Source organism: Lichenostomus cassidix, unplaced genomic scaffold, assembly GCF_008360975.1.
Source record: "Lichenostomus cassidix isolate B80296 unplaced genomic scaffold, HeHo_3.0 HiC_scaffold_747, whole genome shotgun sequence".
NCBI lineage: Eukaryota > Metazoa > Chordata > Aves > Passeriformes > Meliphagidae > Lichenostomus > Lichenostomus cassidix.
In genome coordinates this window covers 1-24,577 of record NW_028147556.1, presented here as the reverse complement: position 1 = coordinate 24,577, position 24,577 = coordinate 1, and the positions used below count along the sequence as shown (strand labels likewise).

Sequence of the window (24,577 nt, the reverse complement as noted above, 5' to 3'; positions counted from 1 at the left end):
AAATTCCGGAGGGGAAGGGAAAACTCGGGGAGGGAAAATTCGGGGAATACGTGGAGAGAATATTTTATTTTGGGAAGGTGAGATGATCAGAGTCCTCGCCGAGCTGCCGACGGGATCGGGTTGGGGTTCTGTCCCGAAATCCATGGGGTTGGGATTGGGATGGGATTGGGGTGGGATGGGATTGGGATCGGGATGGGATTGGGATTGGGATCAGGATCAGAATGGGATTGGGGTTGGGGTTGGGATTGGGATCGGGATCAGGATCAGGATCAGGGTCAGAATGGGATTGGGGATGGGATGGGATTGGGATTGGATGGGATTGGGGATGGGATTGGGATTGGGATTGGGGGTGGGGATAGGATTGCAGGAATGGGGATACAGAGATTGGGATGGATTGGGCTAGGTTTCAGGGTGGATTAGTTTGCAGTTTCAGGAATGATTGGATCAGATTGCGGGTAAAGAGCCAAGTTGGGATTGAGATTCCACGATGAAGATTAGGATTAGGTGGATGGATGGTTTCAGGACTAGGTTAGGATTGAGACCCAGACAGATTGGACAGTTAGTTCAGACCGGACAAAGTTGGGTGGGTTGGAGTTGGACCAGGATGGATTGGTTACAGGTTGGATTGGGATTGGGATGGGATGGGGATGGGATTGGGATCAGGATGGGATTAGGATGAAGATCATGATGGTGATCAGGATCAGGATCAGGATAGGGATTGGGATCAAGATTGGGATCAGGATTGGGATCAGAATGGGATCGGGATCAGGATCATTATAGTGATCAGGATCAGGATGGGATGGGATGAGATCAGGATCGAGATCAGGATCAGGATTGGGATCAGGATGGGATCGAGATCGAGATCGAGATTGAGATCAGGATTAGGATAAGGACCAGGATCCGGATGAGATTAGGATCAGGATCATGATCGGGATCAGGATTGGGATCGGAATGGGGATCAGGATGGGATGGGATGAGATCAGGATCGAGATCGAGATCAGGACAGGATTGGGATCAGGATCAGGATCGAGATTGGGATCAGGATTCAGATCAGGATTTGGATCGGGATGGGATCAGGATCAGGATCGGGATCGGGATCAGGATGGGATCGAGATTGGGATCAAGATCGAGATCAGGATCATGATTGGGATCAGGATCGGGATGGGATCGGATCGAGATCAGGGTTAGGATCAGGATCCGGATCAGGATTAGGATCAGGATCAGGATGGGATTGGGATGGGATCAGGATCAGGATCGTTGGGATCATTGGGATCCAGATGGGATCAGGATCGAATCATCGGGATCAGGATCAGATCAGGATCATCGGGATGGGATCAGGATGGAATCATTGGGATGGGCTCAGGATCAGGATCATCGGGATCAGGATCAGATCAGGATCAGGATCAGGATCGGGATCATCGGGATGGGATCAGGATGGAATCACCAGGATCAGGACCAGGATCAGATCAGGATGGAATCACCGGGATCAGGATCAGGATCAGATCAGGATGGAATCACCAGGATCAGCATCAGGACCAGGATCAGATCAGGATGGGCTCAGCATCAGCATCAGGATCATCAGGATGGGACCAGGATCACCCCAGGCCACCCTCAGCACGGCCGGGAGCACGCCGGCTCCAGACACACCGCCTCGCAGCTCTCCACGCACTTGGTGACGCCGCAAACCTCCGTCTGCTCCACGCACTTGGTGCCACACGCCTCGGGGCACTGCGGGGGACACTGCGGGGGACAGCCGGTGGCACAGACATCCACGCACTGCGGGGGACAGCCGGTGGCACACTGGGTGGCACAGACATCCACACACTGCGGGGGACAAACGTCCACGCACTGCGGGGGACAGCTGGTGGCACACTGGGCGTCACAGGGCGCCTGGCACACCTCGACACACTGCGGGGCACAGCTGGTGGCACACTGGGTGGCACAGACGTCGACACACTGCGGGGGACAGCTGGTGACACACTGGGTGGCACAGACGTCGACACACTGCGGGGGACAGCTGGTGACACACTGGGTGGCGCAGGGCGCCTGGCACACCTCGACGCACTGCTCGGCGCAGGGCTCGGCGCATTTCTTGGCGCATTTCTGCAGGCAGATGGGAGGAGGCAGGCAGGGCTGCTTGCACTGCTCGTAGTAGTAGGACATCCTGCGGGAGGTTGGGAAAATTTGGGGGAAAAAAGCTGGAAAAAAGGAAAAAAATTGGGGTGTCAGTGGGTGATTGTTGAGGAGGGATTTGGGGTTTTGGGGTTGGGATGAGGGAAGGAATGGTGGGAAAGGGATTTGGGGTTGATTCGTCACTAAAATCCCTTTTTCCCAACAATTCCCAAAACCTTTTCCATGTCCCCAGAATGTCACCAAAACTGGAAAATTCCCTGAATCTGAGGCAAATTCCTTGGATCCCCAAAGGTTTGAGTTGCTTGGGAAGAATCTGAGGTATGAGGAATGGTGGGAAAAGGATTTTGGGTTGATTCCTGACTAAAATCCCTTTTTCCCCCAATTCCCAAAACCTTCTCCATGTCCCCAAGATGTCACCAAAGTGGTAAATTCCTTGAATCCCCAAATGTTTGGTTTCCTCGGGAAAAATTCGAGGTGCAACGAATATTGGGAAAAGGATTTTGTGTTGATTCCTGACTAAAAACTCTTTTTCCCCCAATTCCCAAAACCTTTTCCATGTCCCCAGAATGTCACCAAAACTGGAAAATTCCTTGGATCTTCGAAGGTTTGGTTTCTCAGGAGGAATTCAAGATATGAGGAATGTTGGGAAAAGGATTTTGGGTTGATTCCTCCCTAAAATCCCTTTTTCCCCCAATTCCCAAAACCTTTTCCATGTCCCCAAAATTCCTAGAATCCCCAAAGGTTTGGTTTCCTCGGGAAAAATTCGAGGTGCAAGGAATGTTGGGAAAAGGATTTTTTGTTGATTCCTCACTAAAATCCCTTTTTTCCCCAATTCCCAAAACCTTTTCCATGTCCCCAGAATGTCACCAAAACTGGAAAATTCCTAGAATCCCCAAAGGTTTGGTTTCCTCGGGAGGAATTCAAGATATGAGGAATGTTGGGAAAAGGATTTTGGGTTAATTCCTCCCTAAAATCCCTTTTTTCCCCAATTCCCAAAACCTTTTCCATGTCCCCAAGATGTCACCTAAGTGGAAAATTCCTAGAATCCCCAAAGGTTTGGGTTCCTCGGGAGGAATTCAAGATATGAGGAATGGTGGGAAAAGGATTTTGGGTTAATTCCTCACTAAAATCCCTTTTTTCCCTAATTCCCAAAACCTTTTCCATGTCCTCAAGATGTCACCAAAACTGGAAAATTCCCTGAATCCGAGGCAAATTCCTTGAATCCCCAAATATTTGAGTTCTTCGGGAGGAATTTGAGGTGCAACAAATGTTGGGAAAAGGATTTTGGGTTGATTCCTCACTAAAACCCTTTTTCCCCCAATTCCCAAAACCTTTTCCATGTCCCCAGAATGTCACCAAAACTGGAAAATTCCTAGAATTCCCAAAGGTTTGGTTTCCTCAGGAGGAATTCAAGATATGAGGAATGCTGGGAAAAGGATTTTGGGTTGATTCCTGACTAAAATCCCTTTTTCCCCCAATTCCCAAAACCTTTTCCATGTCCTCAAGATGTCACGAAAGTGGTAAATTCCTAGAATTCCCAAAGATTTGCGTTCTTCAGGAGGAATTTGAGGTGCAACAAATGTTGGGAAAAGGATTTTGAGTTGATTCCTGACTAAAATCCCTTTTTTCCCCAATTCCCAAAACCTTTTCCATGTCCCCAAAATTCCTAGAATCCCCAAAGGTTTGGTTTCCTCGGGAAAAATTCGAGGTGCAAGGAATGTTGGGAAAAGGATTTTTTGTTGATTCCTGACTAAAATCCCTTTTTTCCCCAATTCCCAAAACCTTTTCCATGTCCCCAAGATGTCACCAAAGTGGCAAATGCCTTGGATCCCCAAAGGTTTGAGTTCCTTGGGAAGAATCTGAGGTATGAGGAATGGTGGGAAAAGGATTTTGGTTTGATTCCTGACTAAAATCCCTTTTTCCCCCAACTTCCAAAACCTTTCCATGTCCCCAGAATGTCACCAAAGCGGCAAATTCCAAGAATCTCCAAAGGTTTGGTTTCCTTTGGAGGAATTCAAGATATGAAGAATGTTGAGAAAAGGATTTTGGGTTAATTCCTCACTAAAATCCCTTTTTTCCCCCAATTCCCAAAACCTTTTCCGTGTCCCCAGAATGTCACCAAAACTGGAAAATTCCCTGAATCCGAGGCAAATTCCTTGGATCCCCAAAGGTTTGGTTTCCTCGGGAAAAGTTCGACGTGCAAGGAAAAGGATTTTGTGTTGATTCCTCACTAGAATCCCTTTTCCCCAATTCCCAAAACCTTTTCCATGTCCTCAAGATGTCACCAAAGTGACAAATTCCTAGAATTCCCAAAGGCTTGATTTCCTTGGGAGGAATTTGCAACAAATATTGGGAAAAGGATTTTGGGTTGATTCCTAACTAAAATCCCTTTTTTCCCCAATTCCCAAAACCTTTTCCATGTCCTCACGATGTCACCAAAGTGGCAAATTCCTTGAATCCCCAAATGTTTGGTTTCCGCGGGAAAAATTCGAGGTGCAAGGAATGGTGAGAAAAGGATTTTTTGTTGATTCCTGACTAAAATCCCTTTTCCCCCAATTCCCAAAATATTTTCCATGTCCCCAAGATGTCACCAAAACTGGAAAATTCCTAGAATCCCCAAAGGTTTGGTTTCCTCAGGAGGAATTCAAGATATGAGGAATGGTGGGAAAAGGATTTTGGGTTGATTCCTGACTAAAATCCTTTTTCCCCAATTCCCAAAACCTTTGCCATGTCCCCAAGATGTCACCAAAGTGGAAAATTCCTTGAATCCCCAAAGGTTTGGTTTCCTCAGGAAAAGTTCGAGGTGCAAGGAATGTTGGGAAAAGGATTTTGGGTTGATTCCTGACTAAAATCCCTTTTTTCCCCAATTCCCAAAACCTTTTCCATGTCCCCAAGATGCCACCAAAACTGGAAAATTCCCTGAATCCGAGGCAAATTCCTTGAATCCCCAAATATTTGAGTTCTTCGGGAGGAATTTGAGGTGCAACAAATGTTGGGAAAAGGATTTTGGGTTGATTCCTGACTAAAATCCCTTTTTTCCCCAATTCCCAAAACCTCTTCCATGTCCCCAAGATGTCACCAAAGTGGCATCTCCGAGTCACCCCTGAGGCAAATTCCTTTGGATCCCCAAAAATCTGAATTTCCTCGGGAAAAATTCCAGATGCAAATTCCTCATTTCCCCACTGATCTTCCCGGGAATTTCTCCTCCAGGAGATGGAGTTGTTCTCCCTGATTCCCAAAATATTTTCCACGTCCCCAAGAATGTCACCAAAGTGGCATCTCCGAGTCACCCCTGAGGCAAATTCCTTTGGATCCCCAAAAATTTGAATTTCCTCGGGAAAAATTCCAGATGGAAATTCCTCCCAGCTCTTCGGGAAATGACGATGATCCTCCAAGGGATCAAATCCAAAATTTCCCGGTGGTAAAAATTCCGGGATAAAAAATGCCGAGAAGATGAAAATTCCCTGAAGATAAAGATTCCCTGATAAAAAAATTTCCTGATGATAAAAATTCCGTGATAAAAAAAATGCCGAGAAGATAAAAATTTCATGATAAAGATTCCCTAATAAAAATGCCCTGATGATAAAAATTCCATGAAGATAAAGATTCCTTGATAAAAATTCCCTGATGAATACAAATTCCATTATAAAAATTCCCTGACAATAAAAACTCCCTGATGATAAAAATTCCCTAATAAAAAATTCCTGATAAAAATTCCCTGACGATAAAAATTCCCTGAAGATAAAGATCCTCTGATGATAAAAATTCCCTGATGAATACAAATTCCATGATGATAAAAATTCCCTGATAAAAACTCCCTGAAGATAAAAATCCCCTGATGAACCCAAATTCCCTGACGATAAAAATTCCCCAATAAAAAATTCCTGATAAAAATCCCCTGATGAACACAAATTCTCCGATGATAAAAATTCCCTAATAAAAAATTCCAGACAAAAACCCCCCAAAGATAAAAATCCCTTGAAGAACCCAACCTCCCTGATAAACCTCCCTGACAATAAATTCCCTAATAAAAAATTCCTGATAAAAATTCCCTGACGATAAAAATTCCCTGATGATAAAAATTCCCTTATTATAAAGATTCCTAATAAAAATTCCCTGATGAATACAAATTAATTCAAATTCCCTGAAGATAAAGATCCTCTGATGAACACTAATTCCATGATGATTAAAAATTCCCTGACAATAAAAATTCCCTAATTAAAAATTCCTCATAAAAATTCCCCGAAGATTCCCCAATGAACACAAATTCCATGATAAAAATTCCCTGACGATAAAAATTCCAGATAAAAATTCCCTGACTATAATAATTGCCTAATGATAAAAATTCCCTGATGATAAAAATTCCGTGATAAAAATTCCCAGATAAAAACTCCCCGATGATAAAAATTCCCTTACGATAAAAATTCCAGATAAAAATTCCCTGATAATAAAACTCCCCAACCTCACCCAACCTCCCTGATAAAAACTCCCTGATGATAAAAATTCCCTGAAGATAAAAATTCCAGATAAAAATTCCCTGACTATAATAATTGCCTTATGATAAAAATTCCCTTATGATAAAAATTCCAGATAAAAATTCCCTGACGATAAAAACTCCCTGACGATAAAAATTCCCTGATGATAAAAACTCCCCGATGATAAAAATTCCCTAATAAAAAATTCCAGACAAAAATTCCCTGATAATAAAACTCCCTTGAAGAACCCAACCTCCCCCAACCTCCCTTCCAGCACCCCTCAGATCTCACCGAGCCGCCGATCCTGCCGAGCGACGCGAAGCCAAAGGCGCTTGGGAACCTCCAAACGCCAACCTTTTATCCATCCGGAGCGACGTCAGCCCGGGAAGCGGCCAGCCCGGAGCGATGGACAGCTGACCACAGGCTGCTGACCGCAAACTGCCCCGACCGGCTCCCAGCGGCATGCTTCGCATGCTTTCTGCAGCCCAAATTTCCGTGGGAAGTCGCTCGTGATGGTGAGACGGCGCTGGTCCTTCCTGGCCTTGGGGTTCCTGGAGGAGTGATTAAAAATTTGGCGTTAATTGGGATTTTGAATGGGATTTGATGTCTTGTTTTCATAAATGTTGGGTTTTTCTGATTGGGATGTTGAGACGTCAACATCCTTGTGGTTGGCAGAGGAGTAATTAAAAAATTCGGCAACAATTGAGTTTTTTGCCGAGGGAATGGTGGATTAATTAAAAAATTTGGCATTAATTGGATTTTCGCAGAGGGAAATGGTGGAGTAATTAAAAAATTCGGCATTAATTTGGTTTTTGAAAGGGATTTAATGTCTTATTTTCATAAATGTTGGGTTTTCTGATTGGGGTGTTGAGACGGCTCTGGTCCTTCCTGGCCTTGGGGTTGGCAGAGGAGTAATTAAAAAATCAGGATTAATTGGGTTTTTTGCAGAGGGAATGGTGGAGTAATTAAAAAAATCAGGATTAATTTGATTTTTGAAAGGGATTTAATGTCTTATTTCCATGATTAATTGGGTTTTTCTGATTGGGGTGTTGAGACGACGCTGGTCCTTCCTGGCCTTGGGGTTGGCAGAGGGAATGGTGGAGTAATTAAAAAAATCAGGATTAATTGGGTTTTTTGAATGGGATTTGATGTCTTGTTTTCATAAATGTTGGGTTTTTCTGGTTGGGATGTTGGGACGACTCTGGTCCTTCCTGGCCTTGGGGTTGGAGGAGGAGCAATTAAAAATTTGGTGTTAATTGGGATTTTCGCAGAGGGAAATGGTGGAGTAATTAAAAAATTCGGCATTAATTTGGTTTTTGAAAGGGATTTGATGTCTGATTTCCATAAATTTTGGGTTTTCTGAGTGGGATGTTGAGGCAACTCTGGTCCTTCCTGGCCTTGGGGTTGGAGGAGGAGTAATTAAAAAATCAGGATTAATTGGGATTTTGCAGAGGGAATGGTGGAGTAATTAAAAAATTTGGCATTAATTTGATTTTTGAAAGGGATTTGATGTCTTGTTTTCGTAAATGTTGGGTTTTTCTGATTGGGATGGTGAGGCAACTCTGGTCCTTCCTGGCCTTGGGGTTCCTGGAGGAGTGATTAAAAATTTGGTGTTAATTGGGTTTTTGAATGGGATTTAATGTCTGATTTCCATAAATTTTGGGGTTTTCTGATTGGGATGTTGAGATGACTCTGGTCCTTCCTGGCCTTGGGGTTCCTGGAGGAGTGATTAAAAATTTGGCATTAATTGGGATTTTCGCAGAGGGAAATGGTGGAGTAATTAAAAAATTGGCATTAATTTGATTTTTGAAAGGAATTTAATATCTTGTTTTTGTAAATGTTGGGTTTTTCTGATTGGGGTGTTGAGACAATCTTGATCCATCCTGGCCTTGTGGTTGGCAGAGGAGTAATTAAAAAAATCTGCATTAATTGGGATTTTGCAGAGGGAATGGTGGAGTAATTAAAAAAATCAGGATTAATTTGATTTTTGAAAGGGATTTAAGGTCTTGTTTTCGTAAATGTTGGGTTTTTCTGATTGGGATGTTGAGATGACTCTGGTCCTTCCTGGCCTTGGGGTTGGTGGAGGAGTGATTAAAAATTTGGCGTTAATTGGGTTTTTCGCAGAGGGAAATGGTGGAGTAATTAAAAAATTCGGCATTAATTGGGATTTTGAAAGGGATTTGATGTCTTATTTCCATAAATTTTGGGTTTTCTGATTGGGATGGTGAGGCAACTCTGGTCCTTCCTGGCCTTGGGGTTGGTGGAGGAGTGATTAAAAACTTGGTGTTAATTGGGTTTTTCGCAGAGGAAATGGTGGAGTAATTAAAAAATTCGGCATTAATTTGGTTTTTGAAAGGGATTTGATGTCTTGTTTTCATAAATGTTGGTTTTTCTGATTGGGATGTTGAGAAGACTTTGATCCATCCCGGCCTTGGGGTTCACAGAGGGAATGGTGGAGTAATTAAAAAATTTGGCATTAATTGGGATTTTGAAAGGGATTTGATGTCTGATTTCCATAAATTTTGGGTTTTCTGACTGGGGTGTTGAGATGACTCTGGTCCTTCCTGGCCTTGGGGTTGGAGGAGGAGTGATTAAAAATTTGGCGTTAATTGGGTTTTTGAATTGGATTTGATGTCTTGTTTTCATAAATGTTGGGTTTTTCTGATTGGGATGTTGAGACGTCAACATCCTTGTGGTTGGCAGTGGAGTAATTAAAAAATTCGGCATTAATTGGGTTTTTCGCAGAGGGAAATGGTGGAGTAATTAAAAAATTTGGCATTAATTTGATTTTTGAAAGGGATTTAAGGTCTTATTTCCATAAATTTTGGGATTTTCTGGTTAGGATGTTGAGACAATCTTGATCCATCCTGGCCTTGTGGTTCCTGGCAGAGTAATTTAAAAATTCAGCATTAATTGGGATTTTTGCAGAGGGAATGGTGGAGTAATTAAAAAATCAGGATTAATTTGATTTTTGAAAGGGATTTAAGGTCTTGTTTTCGTAAATGTTGGGTTTTTCTGATTGGGATGTTGAGACGACTCTGGTCCTTCCTGGCCTTGTGGTTGGCAGAGGAGTAATTAAAAAAATTTGCATTAATTGGGATTTTTGCAGAGGGAAATGGTGGAGTAATTAAAAAAATCAGGATTAATTTGATTTTTGAAAAGGATTTAATGTCTTATTTCCATTTTTAAGTTCAAATTAATTTTTTATTTTATTTTATTTTATTTTATTTTATTTTATTTTATTTCTGTTGTTTTAATTCAATTTATTTTTGTCACCATTCCCTGAAAATATGGAAAATCATATCCCAAACCATCCCAAAAAAATGCAAAAAGGGACAAAAATCCCCCCAAAAAATTCCTGTAATCACATCCTGTTTACATCCCAAACCTGGAAAATTCCACACGTCGTGGAATTCCAATTTTTCCCAGGAATTCCACTGGAATTTCCACATTTTTTGCCAACTCATCTTTTCCACTCACTCAGGGAATAATTTGGGACCTGAATTATTATAGAAAAGTGATTTTTGTATATTATTTTATTTATTATTAGTTTTATTTTTTATTTTATTTATTATATGTTATTATAGATATTATATTTATTTTATTTATTTTGTAATTATTTTATTTATTATTAATGTATTTATATATTTTATTTTATTTTTATTATATTTATTATATTATTATAGATATTATATTTATTTTATTTATTTTTTATTATTTTATTTATTATTAATGTATTTATATATATTTTATTTATTAAATAAAAGTGATTATATAATAATATAATAATAACATAATAATAAACAATAATAATATAAATAGAATTATTATTATATTTATAATAATATAATAAATAAAAATATGTAATAAATATATTACTAATAATATAATAATATTATATAATATATTATAATATAATAATAATGATTATTATTGTATAAAAGTGATTTATTTATCCTAAAAACCTCTTTTTTCCACAGAAGGAGAAACCACACCAGAGAAAAATTGGATTTAGGAGATGAATTTTTAGTTTCTCTCCTCATTTTCTCCTCCTCGAGCTGCTCGGAGTGGAAATTCCTAATTTCCACTAAATTCCTAATTTTCCCCCAGGAAATTCCTAATTTCCCCCCAAGAAATTCCTAATTTCCCCCCAAGAAATTCCTAATTTCCCCCAAGAAATCCCTAATTTCCCCTAAATTCCTAATTTCCAGGAAATTCCTAATTTCCCCCCAAGAAATTCCTAATTTCCCCCCAGGAAATTCCTAATTTCCCCCCAAGAAATTCCTAATTTTCCCCCAGGAAATTCCTAATTTCCCCCAAGAAATTCCTAATTTTCCCAAGAAAAATCCCAAATTCTGGTTGGATCAACTCCTCATTATCCTCCAAACCAACAAGTCCTACAACTCCCTTTCTACTCGGAGTTAATCTACACCTGGTTGTTACTTTGGAGTTATTTTATCCTAAAAACCTCTTTTTTCCACGGAAGGAGAAACCACACCGGAGAAAAATTGGATTTAGGAGATGAATTTTTAGTTTCTCTCCTCATTTTCTCCTCCTCGAGCTGCTCGGAGTTGGAAATTCCTAATTTCCACTAAACTCCTAATTTCCACTAAATTCCTAATTTCCACTAAATTCCTAATTTCCTCCCAAGAAATTCCTAATTTTCCTCCCAGGAAATTCCTAATTTCCCCCAAGAAATTCCTAATTTCCTCCCAGGAAATTCCTAATTTCCCCCCAAGAAATTCCTAATTTCCCCCCAAGAAATTCCTAATTTCCCCCAAGAAATTCCTAATTTCCCCCAAGAAATTCCTAATTTTCCCCCAAGAAATTCCTAATTTCCACTAAATTCCTAATTTCCCCCCAAGAAATTCCTAATTTCCCCCCAAGAAATTCCTAATTTTCCCCCAGGAAATTCCTGATTTTCCCAAGAAAAATCCCAAATTCCTGTTGGATCAACTCCTCATTATCCTCCAAACCAACAAGTCCTACAACTCCCTTTCTACTCGGAGTTATTTCACACCTGGTTGTTACTTCGGAGTTAATCTACACCTGGTTGTTACTTTGGAGTTATTTTATCCTAAAAACCTCTTTTTTCCACGGAAGGAGAAACTATACCAGAGAGAAATTGGATTTAGGAGATGAATTTTTAGTTTCTCTCCTCATTTTCTCCTCCTCGAGCTGCTCAGAGTTGGAATTTCCCCCCAAGAAATTCCTAATTTTCCCCCAGGAAATTCCTAATTTCCCCCCAAGAAATTCCTAATTTCCCCCCAAGAAATTCCTGATTTCCACTAAATTCCTAATTTCCACTAAATTCCTAATTTCCAGGAAATTCCTAATTTCCACTAAATTCCTAATTTCCCCCCAGGAAATTCCTAATTTTCCCCCAAGAAATTCCTAATTTTCCCGATAAAAATCCCAAATTCTGGATTTGGGATTTGGGAAATGTTGGGAACATGGCGGGGTTTGGCTCGTTCGCCCTAATTGGGGTGAATTTTGGGAATCCCCGCGGCTCGTTAGCCCTAATTGGGGTTAATTTTGGGGATCTGGGTGAGTTGTCATTGTCACGTTGGTGTCACACCAAGTCGGTGACATCCTTTGGTGGCTTCTGGTGATTCCTGCTGGAGTGGTTGGGATTCCAGAGGGAATTTTTGGGGGAAAAATGGGATTTGGAGAAGATTTTTCCTATTTTGTGTGATTTTTTTACCGTTTTCTGTGATTTTTTTCCCATTTTGTGTGATTTTTTCCCCATTTTGTGCGATTTTTTCCCGTTTTGTGTGATTTTTTTCCCGTTATGTGTGATTTTTTTCCCATTTTGTGTGATTTTTTCCCCATTTTGTGCGATTTTTTCCCGTTTTGTGTGATTTTTTCCCATTTTGTGTGATTTTTTTCCCATTTCTTGTGATTTTTTTCCCATTTTGTGTGATTTTTTTCCCATTTTGTGTGATTTTTTTTACCGTTTTGTGTGATTTTTTCCCATTTTGTGTGATTTTTTCCCGTTTTGTGTGATTTTTTCCCATTTTGTGTGATTTTTTCCCATTTTGTGTGATTTTTTCCCATTTTGTGTGATTTTTTCCCATTTTGTGTGATTTTTTTCCCATTTTATGTAATTTTTTTCCCATTTTGTGTGATTTTTTTCCCGTTTTGTGTGATTTTTTTCCCGTTTTGTGTAATTTTTTCCCATTTTGTGTGATTTTTTTTCCCATTTTCTGTGATTTTTTTCCCATTTTCTGTGACTTTTTTCCCGTTTTGTGTGATTTTTTCCCATTTTCTGTGATTTTTTTCCCATTTTCTGTGACTTTTTTCCCGTTTTGTGTGATTTTTTCCCATTTTGTGTAATTTTTTCCCATTATTTTGTGTGATTTTTTTTGCATTTTGCATGATTTTTTTCCCATTTTGTGTGATTTTTTCCCGTTTTGTGTGATTTTTTTCCCATTTTGTGTGATTTTTTTCCCATTTTCTGTGATTTTTTTCCCGTTTTCTGTGATTTTTTTCCATTTTGTGTGATTTTTTTCCCATTCTGGGTGTTTAATCCTTCGGGAAATTTGGATTTTAAATCGTCTCGGAGCAGCAGGGAGGAGAAAAAGTAATTCCAGGTGGCAAAAAAATCCAGATGTTCTTCCTCCCCAGTCGCCTGGATGTTTGTTCCACACCTGGGGAATTCAAAGAGGTGGAGAATTAAAATGGAAAATTAAAACGGAGAAGTAAAATGGAAAATTTAAATGGGAAATTAAAGTGGAGAATTAAAATGGAGAATTAAAACGGAAAATTAAAATGGAAAACTAAAATGAAGAATTAAAACGGAAAATTATTAAAATGGAAAATTAGAATGGAAAATTATTAAAATGCTAAATTGAAATGGAAAATTAAAACGGAAAATTAAAACGGAAAATTAAAACGGAAAATTAAAACGGAGAATTAAAATGGAAAATTATTAAAATGGAAAGTTGAAATGGAAAATTGAAATGGAGAATTAAAATGGAATATTGAAACGGAGAATTAAAACGGAAAATTAAAATGGAAAGTTGAAATGGAAAAGTGAAATGGAAAATTGAAATGGAGAATTAGAATGGAAAATTAGAACGGAAAATTAAAATGGGAAATTAAAACACAAAATTTAAATGGAGAATTAAAACGGAAAATTATTAAAATGGAAAATTAGAATGGAAAATTATTAAAATGGAAAATTAAAATGGAAAATTAAAACGGAAAATTAAAATGGAAAATTAAAATGGAAAATTAGAACGGAAAATTAAAATGGAGAATTAAAATGGAAAATTATTAAAATGGAAAACTAAAATGGAAAATTAAAATGGTAAATTAAAATGGAAAATTTAAATGGGAAATTAAAATGGAAAATTAAAATGGAGAATTAAAACGGAAAATTGAAATGGAAAATTATTAAAATGGAAAGTTGAAATGGAAAATTAAAACGGAGAAGTAAAATGGAAAATTTAAATGGAAAATTAAAATGGAAAGTTGAAATGGAAAATTGAAATGGAAAATTAAAATGGAGAATTAAAATGGGAAATTAAAATGGAGAATTAAAATGGAAAATTAGAATGGAAAATTAGAACGGAAAATTAAAATGGAGAATTAAAATGGAAAATTATTAAAATGGAAAATTAAAATGGAAAATTAAAATGGTAAATTAAAATGGAAAATTAAAACAGAATATTATTAAAATGGAAAATTATTAAAATGGAAAATTATTAAAATGGAGAATTAAAATGGAAAATTATTAAAATGGAAAATTAAAACAGAATATTATTAAAATGGAAAATTAAAATGGAAAATTGAAATGGAAAATTAATAAAATGGAAAATTAAAATGGAAAATAAATTAAACTGTCAGAAAACGCTGCGGAATCCCCCTGGTTGCTGAAATTCCCCGAGTTATAAAATTTCCTCAGAGATCAAAACACTTTTATCCACTCGAGTTAAAAAATTTCTGGAGGAAATCCAGAGATTGTTTTTGTCCTGGAAACGCTGAGAAAATCACCTGAAGGCAAACAGATAAAACAGGAAAGGAATATTTTTAATTAATTTTAATTATTTTTAATTATTTTAAATTATTTTAAATTATTTTTAATTATTTTTAATTATTTTTAATTCTTTTTAATTCTTTTTAATTCTTTTTAATTATTTTTAATTATTTTAAATTATTTTTAATTATTTTTAATTATTTTTAATTCTTTTTCCGTAACCTCAGCCGGTTCTTCCTTCCTGGATTTAATTCTCCTCGTGGTCATTCCTTTCCCGAGCTCTCATCTTCCGGAGGAAACGGGAAAAGAGGGCAGCAGTTGGGATTTGGGTGCCTCAATTTTGGGTTCCTGTTTTGGGTTCCTCATTTTGGGTTCTTCAGTTGAGTTCCTCATTTTGGGTTCCTCAATTTGGGTTCCTCTTTCGGGTTCTTCAATTGGGTTCCTCATTTGGGTTCCTCAATTTGGGTTCCTGTTTTGGGTTCCTCAATTTTGAGTTCCTGTTTTGGGTTCCTCAATTTTGAGTTCCTCATTTGGGTTCCTCTTTTGGGGTTTCTCATTTGGGTTCCTCAATTTTGGGTTCCTCAGTTTTGGGTTCCTCAAGTGAGTTCCTCAATTTTGAATTCCTCAATTTTGGGTTCCTCAATTTTGGGTTCCTCAATTGTGTTCCTCATTTTGGATTCCTCAATTTTAGGTTCCTCAATTTTGGGTTCCTGTTTTGGGTTCCTCAATTTTAGGTTCCTCCATTTGGGTTCCTCAATTTTAGGTTCTGCATTTTGAGTTCCTCAGTTTTGAGTTCCTCAATTTTAGGTTCCTCAATTTTAGGTTCCTCAGTTTTGGATTCCTCAGTTTTGAGTTCCTCAGTTTTGGATTCCTCAGTTTGGGTTCCTCTTTTGGGTTCTTCAATTTTGAGTTCCTCATTTTGGGTTCCTCAGTTTTGATTTCCTCAATTTTGGATTCCTCATTTTGGGTTCCTCAATTTTGGGTTCCTGTTTTGGGTTCCTTTTTTGGGTTCCTCATTTTGAGTTCTTCAATTTTGGATTCATCAATTTTGGGTTCCTCAGTTCTGAGTTCCTCAATTTGGGTTCCTCTTTTGGGTTCCTCTTTTGGGTTCCTCATTTGGGTTCCTCAATTTTGGATTCCTCATTCTGGGTTCCTCTTTTGGGTTCCTCTTTTGGGTTTCTCATTTTGGGTTTCTCTTTTGGATTCCTCAATTTTGAGTTCCTCAATTTTGGGTTCCTCAGTTTTGGGTTCCTCAATTTGGGTTCCTCAATTTTGGATTCCTCATTTTGGGTTCCTCTTTTGGGTTCCTCATTTTGGGTTCCTCATTTGAGCTCCTCAGTTTTGGGTTCCTCAATTTTGAGTTCATCAATTTTGAATTCCTCAATTTTGGGTTCCTCAGTTTTGAGTTCCTCATTTAGGTTCCTCATTTAGGTTCCTCCAGGAGCCACGAGGTCACCGCCTGACCCAAATTGTCCCCTGGGGCAGGACAGAAGTGCCACTTGTCCCCACGTGAGGCTGAGTTGTCCTCTCCTCCCTCATCCCTCTGGAATTCCAGCAATTCCAGGATTTCCTGGAGCCAAAATTCAGCTCCTCCTTGGGAGGAACGAGAATTAGGATTCCCAACTTCTCCAGGACCTCCTGGGGATGAGGAGAGAGGAAAAATTTGGGATGATGGAGGTTGGGTTGGAACCAACCAGGTGTGGAAAAACCAGAAAAATGGGGAAAATCCCTGATTTTTGTGGGATTTTTTCAGAAAAACCTGGAAAAAAACTCATTTTTGTGCACAGAAAAATGGGAATTCTGCAGAGGATTGGAGGAGTTTGATCCCAAATCCCAGATTTGGGGGATTGTTGGGAAAATTTGGGATGATGGAGGTTGGGATGGAACCAACCAGGTGTGGAAAAACCAGAAAAATGGGGAAAATCCCTAATTTTTGTGGGATTTTTCAGAAAAACCTGGAAAAAAAAACATTTTCGTGCGCGGAAAAATGGGAATTCTGCAGAGGATTGGAGGAGTTTGATCCCAAATCCAGATTTGGGGGATTGAGGAAAAATTTGGGATGGTGGAGGTTGGGATGGAACCAACCAGGTGTGGAAAAACCAGAAAAATGGGGAAAATCCCTGATTTTTGTGGGATTTGTTCAGAAAAACTTGGGAAAAAAACTCATTTTCTTGTGTGGAAAAATGGGAATTCTGCAGAGGATTGGAGGAGTTTGATCCCAAATCCCAGATTTGGGGGATTGAGGAAAATTTGGGATGATGGAGGTTGGGTTGGAACCAACCAGGTGTGGAAAAACCAGGAAAATGGGGAAAATCCCTGATTTTTGTGGGATTTTTTCAGAAAAACCTGGAAAAAAACTCATTTTCTTGTGCAGAAAAATGGGAATTCTGCAGAGGATTGGAGGAGTTTGATCCCAAATCCAGATTTGGGGGATTGTTGGGAAAATTTGGGATGATGGAGGTTGGGATGGAACCAACCAGGTGTGGAAGAACCAGAAAAATGGGGAAAATCCCTGATTTTTGTGGGATTTTTTTGGAATAACTTGAAAAAAAACTCATTTTCTTGTGCGGGAAAATGGGAATTCTGCACAGGATTGGAGGAGTTTGATCCCAAATCCCAGATTTGGGGGAATTGAGGAAAATTTGGGATGATGGAGGTTGGGATGGACCAACCAGGTGTGGGAAAACCAGAAAAATGGGGAAAATCCCTGATTTTTGTGGGATTTTTTCAGAAAAACTTGGGAAAAACTCATTTTCGTGCACAGAAAAATGGGAATTCTGCACAGGATTGGAGGAGTTTGATCCCAAATCCCAGATTTGGGGGATTGAGGAAAATTTGGGATGATGGAGGTTGGGTTGGAACCAACCAGGTGTGGAAAAACCAGGAAAATGGGGAAAATCCCTGATTTTTGTGGGATTTTTTCAGAAAAACCTGGAAAAAAACTCATTTTCTTGTGCAGAAAAATGGGAATTCTGCAGAGGATTGGAGGAGTTTGATCCCAAATCCCAGATTTGGGGGATTGTTGGGAAAATTTGGGATGATGGAGGTTGGGATGGAACCAACCAGGTGTGGAAAAACCAGAAAAATGGGGAAAATCCCTAATTTTTGTGGGATTTTTCAGAAAAACCTGGAAAAAAAAACATTTTCGTGCGCGGAAAAATGGGAATTCTGCAGAGGATTGGAGGAGTTTGATCCCAAATCCCAGATTTGGGGGAATTGAGGAAAATTTGGGATGATGGAGGTTGGGATGGAACCAACCAGGTGTGGAAAAAACAGGAAAATGGGGAAAATCCCTGATTTTTGTGGGATTTTTTCGGAATAACTTGGAAAAAAACTCATTTTCTTGCCCAGAAAAATGGGAATTCTGCAGAGGATTGGAGGAGTTTGATCCCAAATCCCAGATTTGGGGGATTGAGGAAAATTTGGGATGATGGAGGTTGGGATGGAACCAACCAGGTGTGGAAAAACCAGGAAAATGGGGAAAATCCCTGATTTTTGTGGGATTTTTTCAGAAAAACCTGGAAAAAAACTCATTTTCTTGTGCAGAAAAATGGGAATTCTGCAGAGGATTGGAGGAGTTTGATCCCAAATCCAGATTTGGGGGATTGTTGGGAAAATTTGGGATGATGGAGGTTGGGATGGAACCAACCAGGTGTGGAAGAACCAGAAAAATGGGGAAAATCCCTGATTTTTGTGGGATTTTTTTGGAATAACTTGAAAAAAAACTCATTTTCTTGTGCGGGAAAATGGGAATTCTGCACAGGATTGGAGGAGTTTGATCCCAAATCCCAGATTTGGGGGATTGTTGGGAAAATTTGGGATGATGGAGGTTGGGATGGACCAACCAGGTGTGGGAAAACCAGAAAAATGGGGAAAATCCCTGATTTTTGTGGGATTTTTTCAGAAAAACTTGGGAAAAACTCATTTTCGTGCACAGAAAAATGGGAATTCTGCACAGGATTGGAGGAGTTTGATCCCAAATCCCAGATTTGGGGGATTGAGGAAAATTTGGGATGATGGAGGTTGGGATGGAACCAACCAGGTGTGGAAGAACCAGAAAAATTGGGAAAATCCCTAATTTTTGTGGGATTTTTCAGAAAAACCTGGAAAAAAACCTCATTTTCTTGCGTGGAAAATGGGAATTCTGCAGAGGATTGGAGGAGTTTGATCCCAAATCCCAGATTTGGGGGATTGAGGAAAATTTGGGATGGGGATGGGGAACGGGAGGAGCTCATCCCAGAGAAAAAAAATGGGAATTCCTGGGAAATTCCTCAGGCTGGAACCAGGAGCTTTTAGGGTTTTCACCAAACCCTGAACCTTCGGGAATTTCAGGAGCAGCCGGAGGAGGATTTTGGGATTTTTGGGATTTTTGGGATTTTGGGATTTTTGGGAATTTTTGGTGGTTTTGGGATTTTGGGGATTTTGGGGATTTTTGGGGTTTTTGGGAATCCCAGACAGCCCCGCCCTGTCTGCACATGGATTTTGGGATTTTTGGGATTTTGGGGATTTTGGGGATTTTTGGGAATTTGGGGATTTTGGGATTTTGGGGATTTTTGGGGTTTTTGGGGTTTTTGGGGTTTTTGGGGTTTATGAGGTTTTTGGGAATCCCAGACAGCCCCACCCTGTCTGCACATGGATTTTGGGATTTTGGGGTTTTTGGGGTTTTTGGGATTTTTGGGGATTTTTTGGGATTTTGGGATTTTGGGGATTTTTGGGGATTTTGGGGATTTTTGGGATTTTTGGGATTTTTGGGGATCCCAGACAGCCCCACCCTGTCTGCACATGGATTTTGGGATTTTTTGGATTTTTGGGATTTTGGGGATTTTGGGGATTTTTGGGAATTTGGGAATTTTGGGGATTTTGGGGATTTTTGGGAATCCCAGACAGCCCCACCCTGTCTGCACATGGATTTTGGGATTTTGGGGATTTTTGGGATTTTGGGGATTTTGGGGATTTTGGGGATTTTGGGGATTTTGGGATTTTAGGGATTTTTGGGGGTTTTGGGATTTTTGGGGATTTTGGGGATTTTGGGGATTTTTTGGATTTTGGGATTTTGGGGATTTTTGGGATTTTTGGGAATCTCAGACAGCCCCACCCTGTCTGCACATGGATTTTGGAATTTTTGGGATTTTTGGGATTTTTGGGATTTTTGGAGATTTTGGGGATTTTGGGGATTTTTGGGATTTTTGGGATTTTGGGGATTTTGGGGATTTTTGGGAATTTTGGGATTTGGGGGTTTTTGGGAATCCCAGACAGCCCCACCCTGTCTGCACATGGATTTTGGGATTTTGGGGATTTTTGGGATTTTGGGGATTTTGGGGATTTTGGGGATTTTGGGATTTTAGGGATTTTTGGGGGTTTTGGGATTTTTGGGGATTTTGGGGATTTTGGGGATTTTTTGGATTTTGGGATTTTGGGGATTTTTGGGATTTTTGGGAATCTCAGACAGCCCCACCCTGTCTGCACATGGATTTTGGGATTTTTGGGATTTTTGGGATTTTGGGATTTTGGGATTTTTGGGGATTTTGGGGATTTTTGGGGATTTTTGGGATTTTTGGGGTTTTTGGGAATCCCAGACAGCCCCGCCCTGTCTGCACATGGATTTTGGGATTTTTGGGATTTTGGGGATTTTGGGGATTTTGGGGATTTTTGGGGATTTTTGGGATTTTTGGGAATCCCAGCCAGCCCCGCCCTGTCTGCACCTCCCAGGTGGGATTTGCTCCTCCAAACCCTTCCCAGTTTGGGAATCTCATCCTGCTTCCCTGGAAAAAGGATTTCCCAAAAAATTTGGGGTTGAGAAGAAAGATTTCGGGGAGATGTGGAGGAAATCCCCGATTTGGGGTTTTTCGGGTGTTTTCCAGCTCTGTGTGGTGTTGCCTCTGCCAGCAGGAATGTTGGAGATTTATTTGGGATTTTGGACTTTTATTTGGGATATCAGACTTTGATTTGGGGTATCAGACATTGATTTGGGGTATTGGAGATTGATTTGGGGTATTGGAGATTTATTTGGGATATCAGACATTTATTTGGGATATCAAACATTTATTTTGGACGTCAGACATTTATTTTGGGTGTCAGACTTTTATTTGGGATATTGGATATTTATTTGGGATATTAGATAATTATTTGGGGTATCAGACATTGATTTGGGATATTGGAGATTTATTTGGGATATCAGATTTTTTATGGGATATCAGACATTTATTTTGGATGTCAGATGTTTATTTGGGATATCAGACATTTATTTAGGATATTTGAGATTTATTTGGGATGTCAGACATTTAATTGGGATATCAGATTTTTATTTGGCATATTGGAGATTTATTTGGGATATCAGATATTGGTCTGGGATATCTAACATTTATTTTGGATGTCAGACGTTTATTTGGGATATCAGATGTTTATTTGGGATGTCAGACATTTAATTGGGATATCAGACCTTTATTTGGGATATCAGAAATTTATTTGGAATATCAGACATTTTTTTGGGATATCAGATTTTTTATGGGATATCAGACATTTATTTGGGATGTCAGACATTTATTTGGGATATCAGACTTTTTTTGGGATCTCAGATTTTTATTTGGGATGTCAGACATTGATTTGGGATATCAGATATTTATTTGGGATATCAGACTTTTATTTGGGATATCGGAGGTTCATTTGGGATCTCAGACACCTTTTTGGGATCTCAGACCCTTTTTGGGATCTCAGACCCTTTTTTGGGATCTCAGACCCTTTTTTGGGATCTCAGATGCTTTTTTGGGATCTCAGACCCTTTTTTGGGATCTCAGCAATGAGGGATTGGCCAGAGTTGTGCCAAAGGGTGGGAATTGGGGTGAATATCAGGAAAATCCCAACCCACAATGTGAGATCCTAAAGAATCTCCCAAAATCCTGATCCCAAAATTCCGATCCCAAAATTCCCAGAGCGCCAGAACAATCCCGGGATTTTGGGGTTGGAATTTCGGGGTGTCCTGGGCATGGGTTTGATGATTCCTGTGGGATATAAAATAATTCCAAATTCCCATGAGATCCTCTTCGGAAAAATTTCGGAAAAATTTCGGAAAAATTTTGGAAAAATTTCGGAAAAATTTTGGGAAAATTTCAGAAAAATTTTGGAAAAATTTTGGAAAAATTTCGGAAAAATTTTGGAAAAAATTTGGAAACATTTGGAAAAATTTTGGAAAAATTTCGGAAAAATTTCAGAAAAATTTCGGAAAAATTTCAGAAAAATTTGAAAAATTTGGAAAAATTTCAGAAAAATTTGGAAAATTTCGGAAAAATTTCGGAAAACAGAAAATTCAGAAAAATCAGAAAAAATTAGAAAAATTTTGGAAATTCAGAAAAATTTCAGAAAAATTTCAGAAAAATTTCGGAAAAATTTCTGAAAAATTTCGGAAAAATTTCGGAAAAATTTCGGAAAAATTTCGGAAAAATTTCGGAAAAATTAGGATTTCAGGGGAAAAAAAACCCCAAAATATAAAGCGCGAGGAGCGAATAAAACACACAAACGCCGAGATAATTTATTTTATTGCTTCAGACACGGAAAGGCAAAGAGGAAAAACAATCAGGGAATTCTCTCCATCCCACATTTCCGGGGGAAAAAAGGAGGAATTCCGGATTTTCTCCCGGGGAAATTTCCCGGGGGCACAAAATCGCTCGGTTCCTTCCCGGCGGGAAAGGCTCTTTCTTGGGGCGAAAACGGCGGGAAAAGGTGGAGATTCGGCGGGAAAGTTCCGGAAAATTCCGGAAAATTCTGGAAAATTCCGGAAAATTCCAGAAAATTCCGGAAAATTCCGGAAAATTCCGGAAAATTCCGGCGGCCTCAGGGGTGTGGCGAGTGGGTTCGTTCCGCGCCTTCCGGAAGGTTCCGCGGGGAAAAACCGCCGCGGGGATTTGGGGTGACGGTAGTGTCACAGCCTTCCGGAAGGTTCCGCGGGGAAAAACCGCCGCGGGGATTTGGGGTGACGGCGGTGTCACGGCCTGGGGGGGGTCAGCGCTGGGCGCAGGGGGAGGTGACAATCCTGCCGCAGATGGGACACCGCTGGGTGGCACGGCAGGGGTCCTGGCAGGTGGTGACACACCTGGTGACATCTTGGCAGCTGGTGGCACAGGGGGTGGAACAGCAGGGGTCCTGGCAGGTGGTGACACACCTGGTGACATCTTGGCACTGGGTGGCACAGGGGGTGGCACAGCAGGGGTCCTGGCAGGTGGTGACACACCTGGTGACACCCTGGCACTGGGTGGCACAGGAGGTGGCACAGGGGGTGGCACAGCAGGGGTCCTGGCAGGTGGTGACACATCTGGTGACACCCTGGGAACATGGATCTTGGCAGGTGGTGACACACCTGGTGACACCCTGGCACTGGGTGGCACAGGAGGTGGCACAGGAGGTGGCACAGCAGGGGTCCTGGCAGGTGGTGACACACCTGGTGACACCCTGGCATTGGGTGGCACAGGAGGTGGCACAGCAGGGGTCCTGGCAGGTGGTGACACACCTGGTGACACCCTGGCAACATGGATCTTGGCAGGTGGTGACACACCTGGTGACATTTTGGCAGCAGGGATCGACACACCTGGTGACACCCTGGCACTGGGTGGCACAGGAGGTGGCACAGCAGGGGTCCTGGCAGGTGGTGACACACTTGGTGACATCCTGGCAACATGGATCTTGGCAGGTGGTCACACACCTGGTGGCACAGCAGGGACCCTGGCAGGTGGTGACACACTTGGTGACATCCTGGCAGCACGGATCTTGGCACGTGGTGGCACAGGTGGTCACCCCCTGGCAGCAGGGGTCCTGGCAGGTGGTGGCACATTTGGTGACACAGCAGGGATCCTGGCAGGTGGTGACACACTTGGTGACCTCCTTGCAACACGGATCTTGGCATGTGGTGACACATTTGGTGACATCCTGACAACATGGATCTACACACTTGGTGACCTCCTTGCAACACGGATCTACACACCTGGTGACACACTTGGTGACATCCTGACAACATGGATCTACACACCTGGTGACACATTTGCTGACCTCCTTACAACATGGATCAACACACGTGGTTCTGCACTTGGTGACCTCCTTGTAACACGGATCTTGGCACGTGGTGACACATTTGGTGACCTCCTTACAACATGGATCTACACATCTGGTGACACATTTGGTGACCTCCTTGCAACATGGATCTACACATCTGGTTCTGCACTTGGTGACATCCTTGTAACATGGATCTTGGCAGGTGGCGACACATTTGGTGACATCCTGACAACATGGATCTACACATCTGGTTCCGCACTTGGTGACCTCCTTGTAACACGGATCTACACACCTGGTGACACACTTGGTGACCTCCTTACAGCACGGATCTTGGCATGTGGTGACACACTTGGTGACCTCCTGACAACATGGATCTACACACCTGGTGACACACTTGGTGACCTCCTTACAACATGGATCTACACACCTGGTGACACACTTGGTAACATCCTGACAACATGGATCTACACATCTGGTTCTGCACTTGCTGACCTCCTTGTAACACGGATCTTGGCATGTTGTGACACACTTGGTGACCTCCTTGCAACACGGATCTTGGCATGTGGTGACACATTTGGTGACATCCCGACAACATGGATCTACACACCTGGTGACCTCCTTGCAACACGGATCTACACACCTGGTGACACACTTGGTGACATCCTGACAACATGGATCAACACACGTTGTGACACATTTGGCGACCTCCTTGTAACACGGATCTACACATCTGGTGACACACTTGGTGACATCCTTACAACGTGGATCTTGGCATGTTGTGACACACTTGGTGACCCCCTGACAACATGGATCTACGCGTCTGGTGACATACTTGGTGACATCCTGACAACATGGATCTACACACGTTGTGACACACTTGGTGACCTCCTTACAACATGGATCTACACACCTGGTGACACACTTGGTAACATCCTGACAACATGGATCA

The 24,577-nt window shown here is 40.8% G+C and overlaps 1 protein-coding gene across 1 annotated transcript; it reads right to left on the bottom strand.

The window, feature by feature from the left end:
- Positions 1–6,895: 6,895 nt before the first annotated feature.
- Positions 6,896–23,599, bottom strand: LOC146422079 (uncharacterized). The gene is made up of 3 exons (XM_085046744.1): positions 23,168–23,599; positions 22,182–23,134; positions 6,896–7,159 (listed from the first exon to the last, which is right to left on the bottom strand). The coding sequence occupies exons 1-3, from the start codon at positions 23,244–23,246 to the stop codon at positions 6,896–6,898; spliced, it is 1,296 nt and encodes a 431-aa protein (XP_084902870.1). The 5' UTR covers positions 23,247–23,599.
- Positions 23,600–24,577: the final 978 nt, after the last annotated feature.

Excerpts from the sequence above, each read along its gene's own strand:
- LOC146422079 (XM_085046744.1), bottom strand. The coding sequence starts at position 23,246 with ATGTCACCAAGTGTGTCACCACCTGCCAGGACCCCTGCTGTGCCACCT. Across the intron at positions 23,135-23,167 it reads CAGTGCCAGGGTGTCACCAG|GTGTGTCACCACCTGCCAAG; the intron begins GTGTGTCGATCC and ends AAATGTCACCAG. Across the intron at positions 7,160-22,181 it reads TCCTTTTTTCCCCCGGAAAT|GAACCCCAAGGCCAGGAAGG; the intron begins GTGGGATGGAGA and ends TCACTCCTCCAG.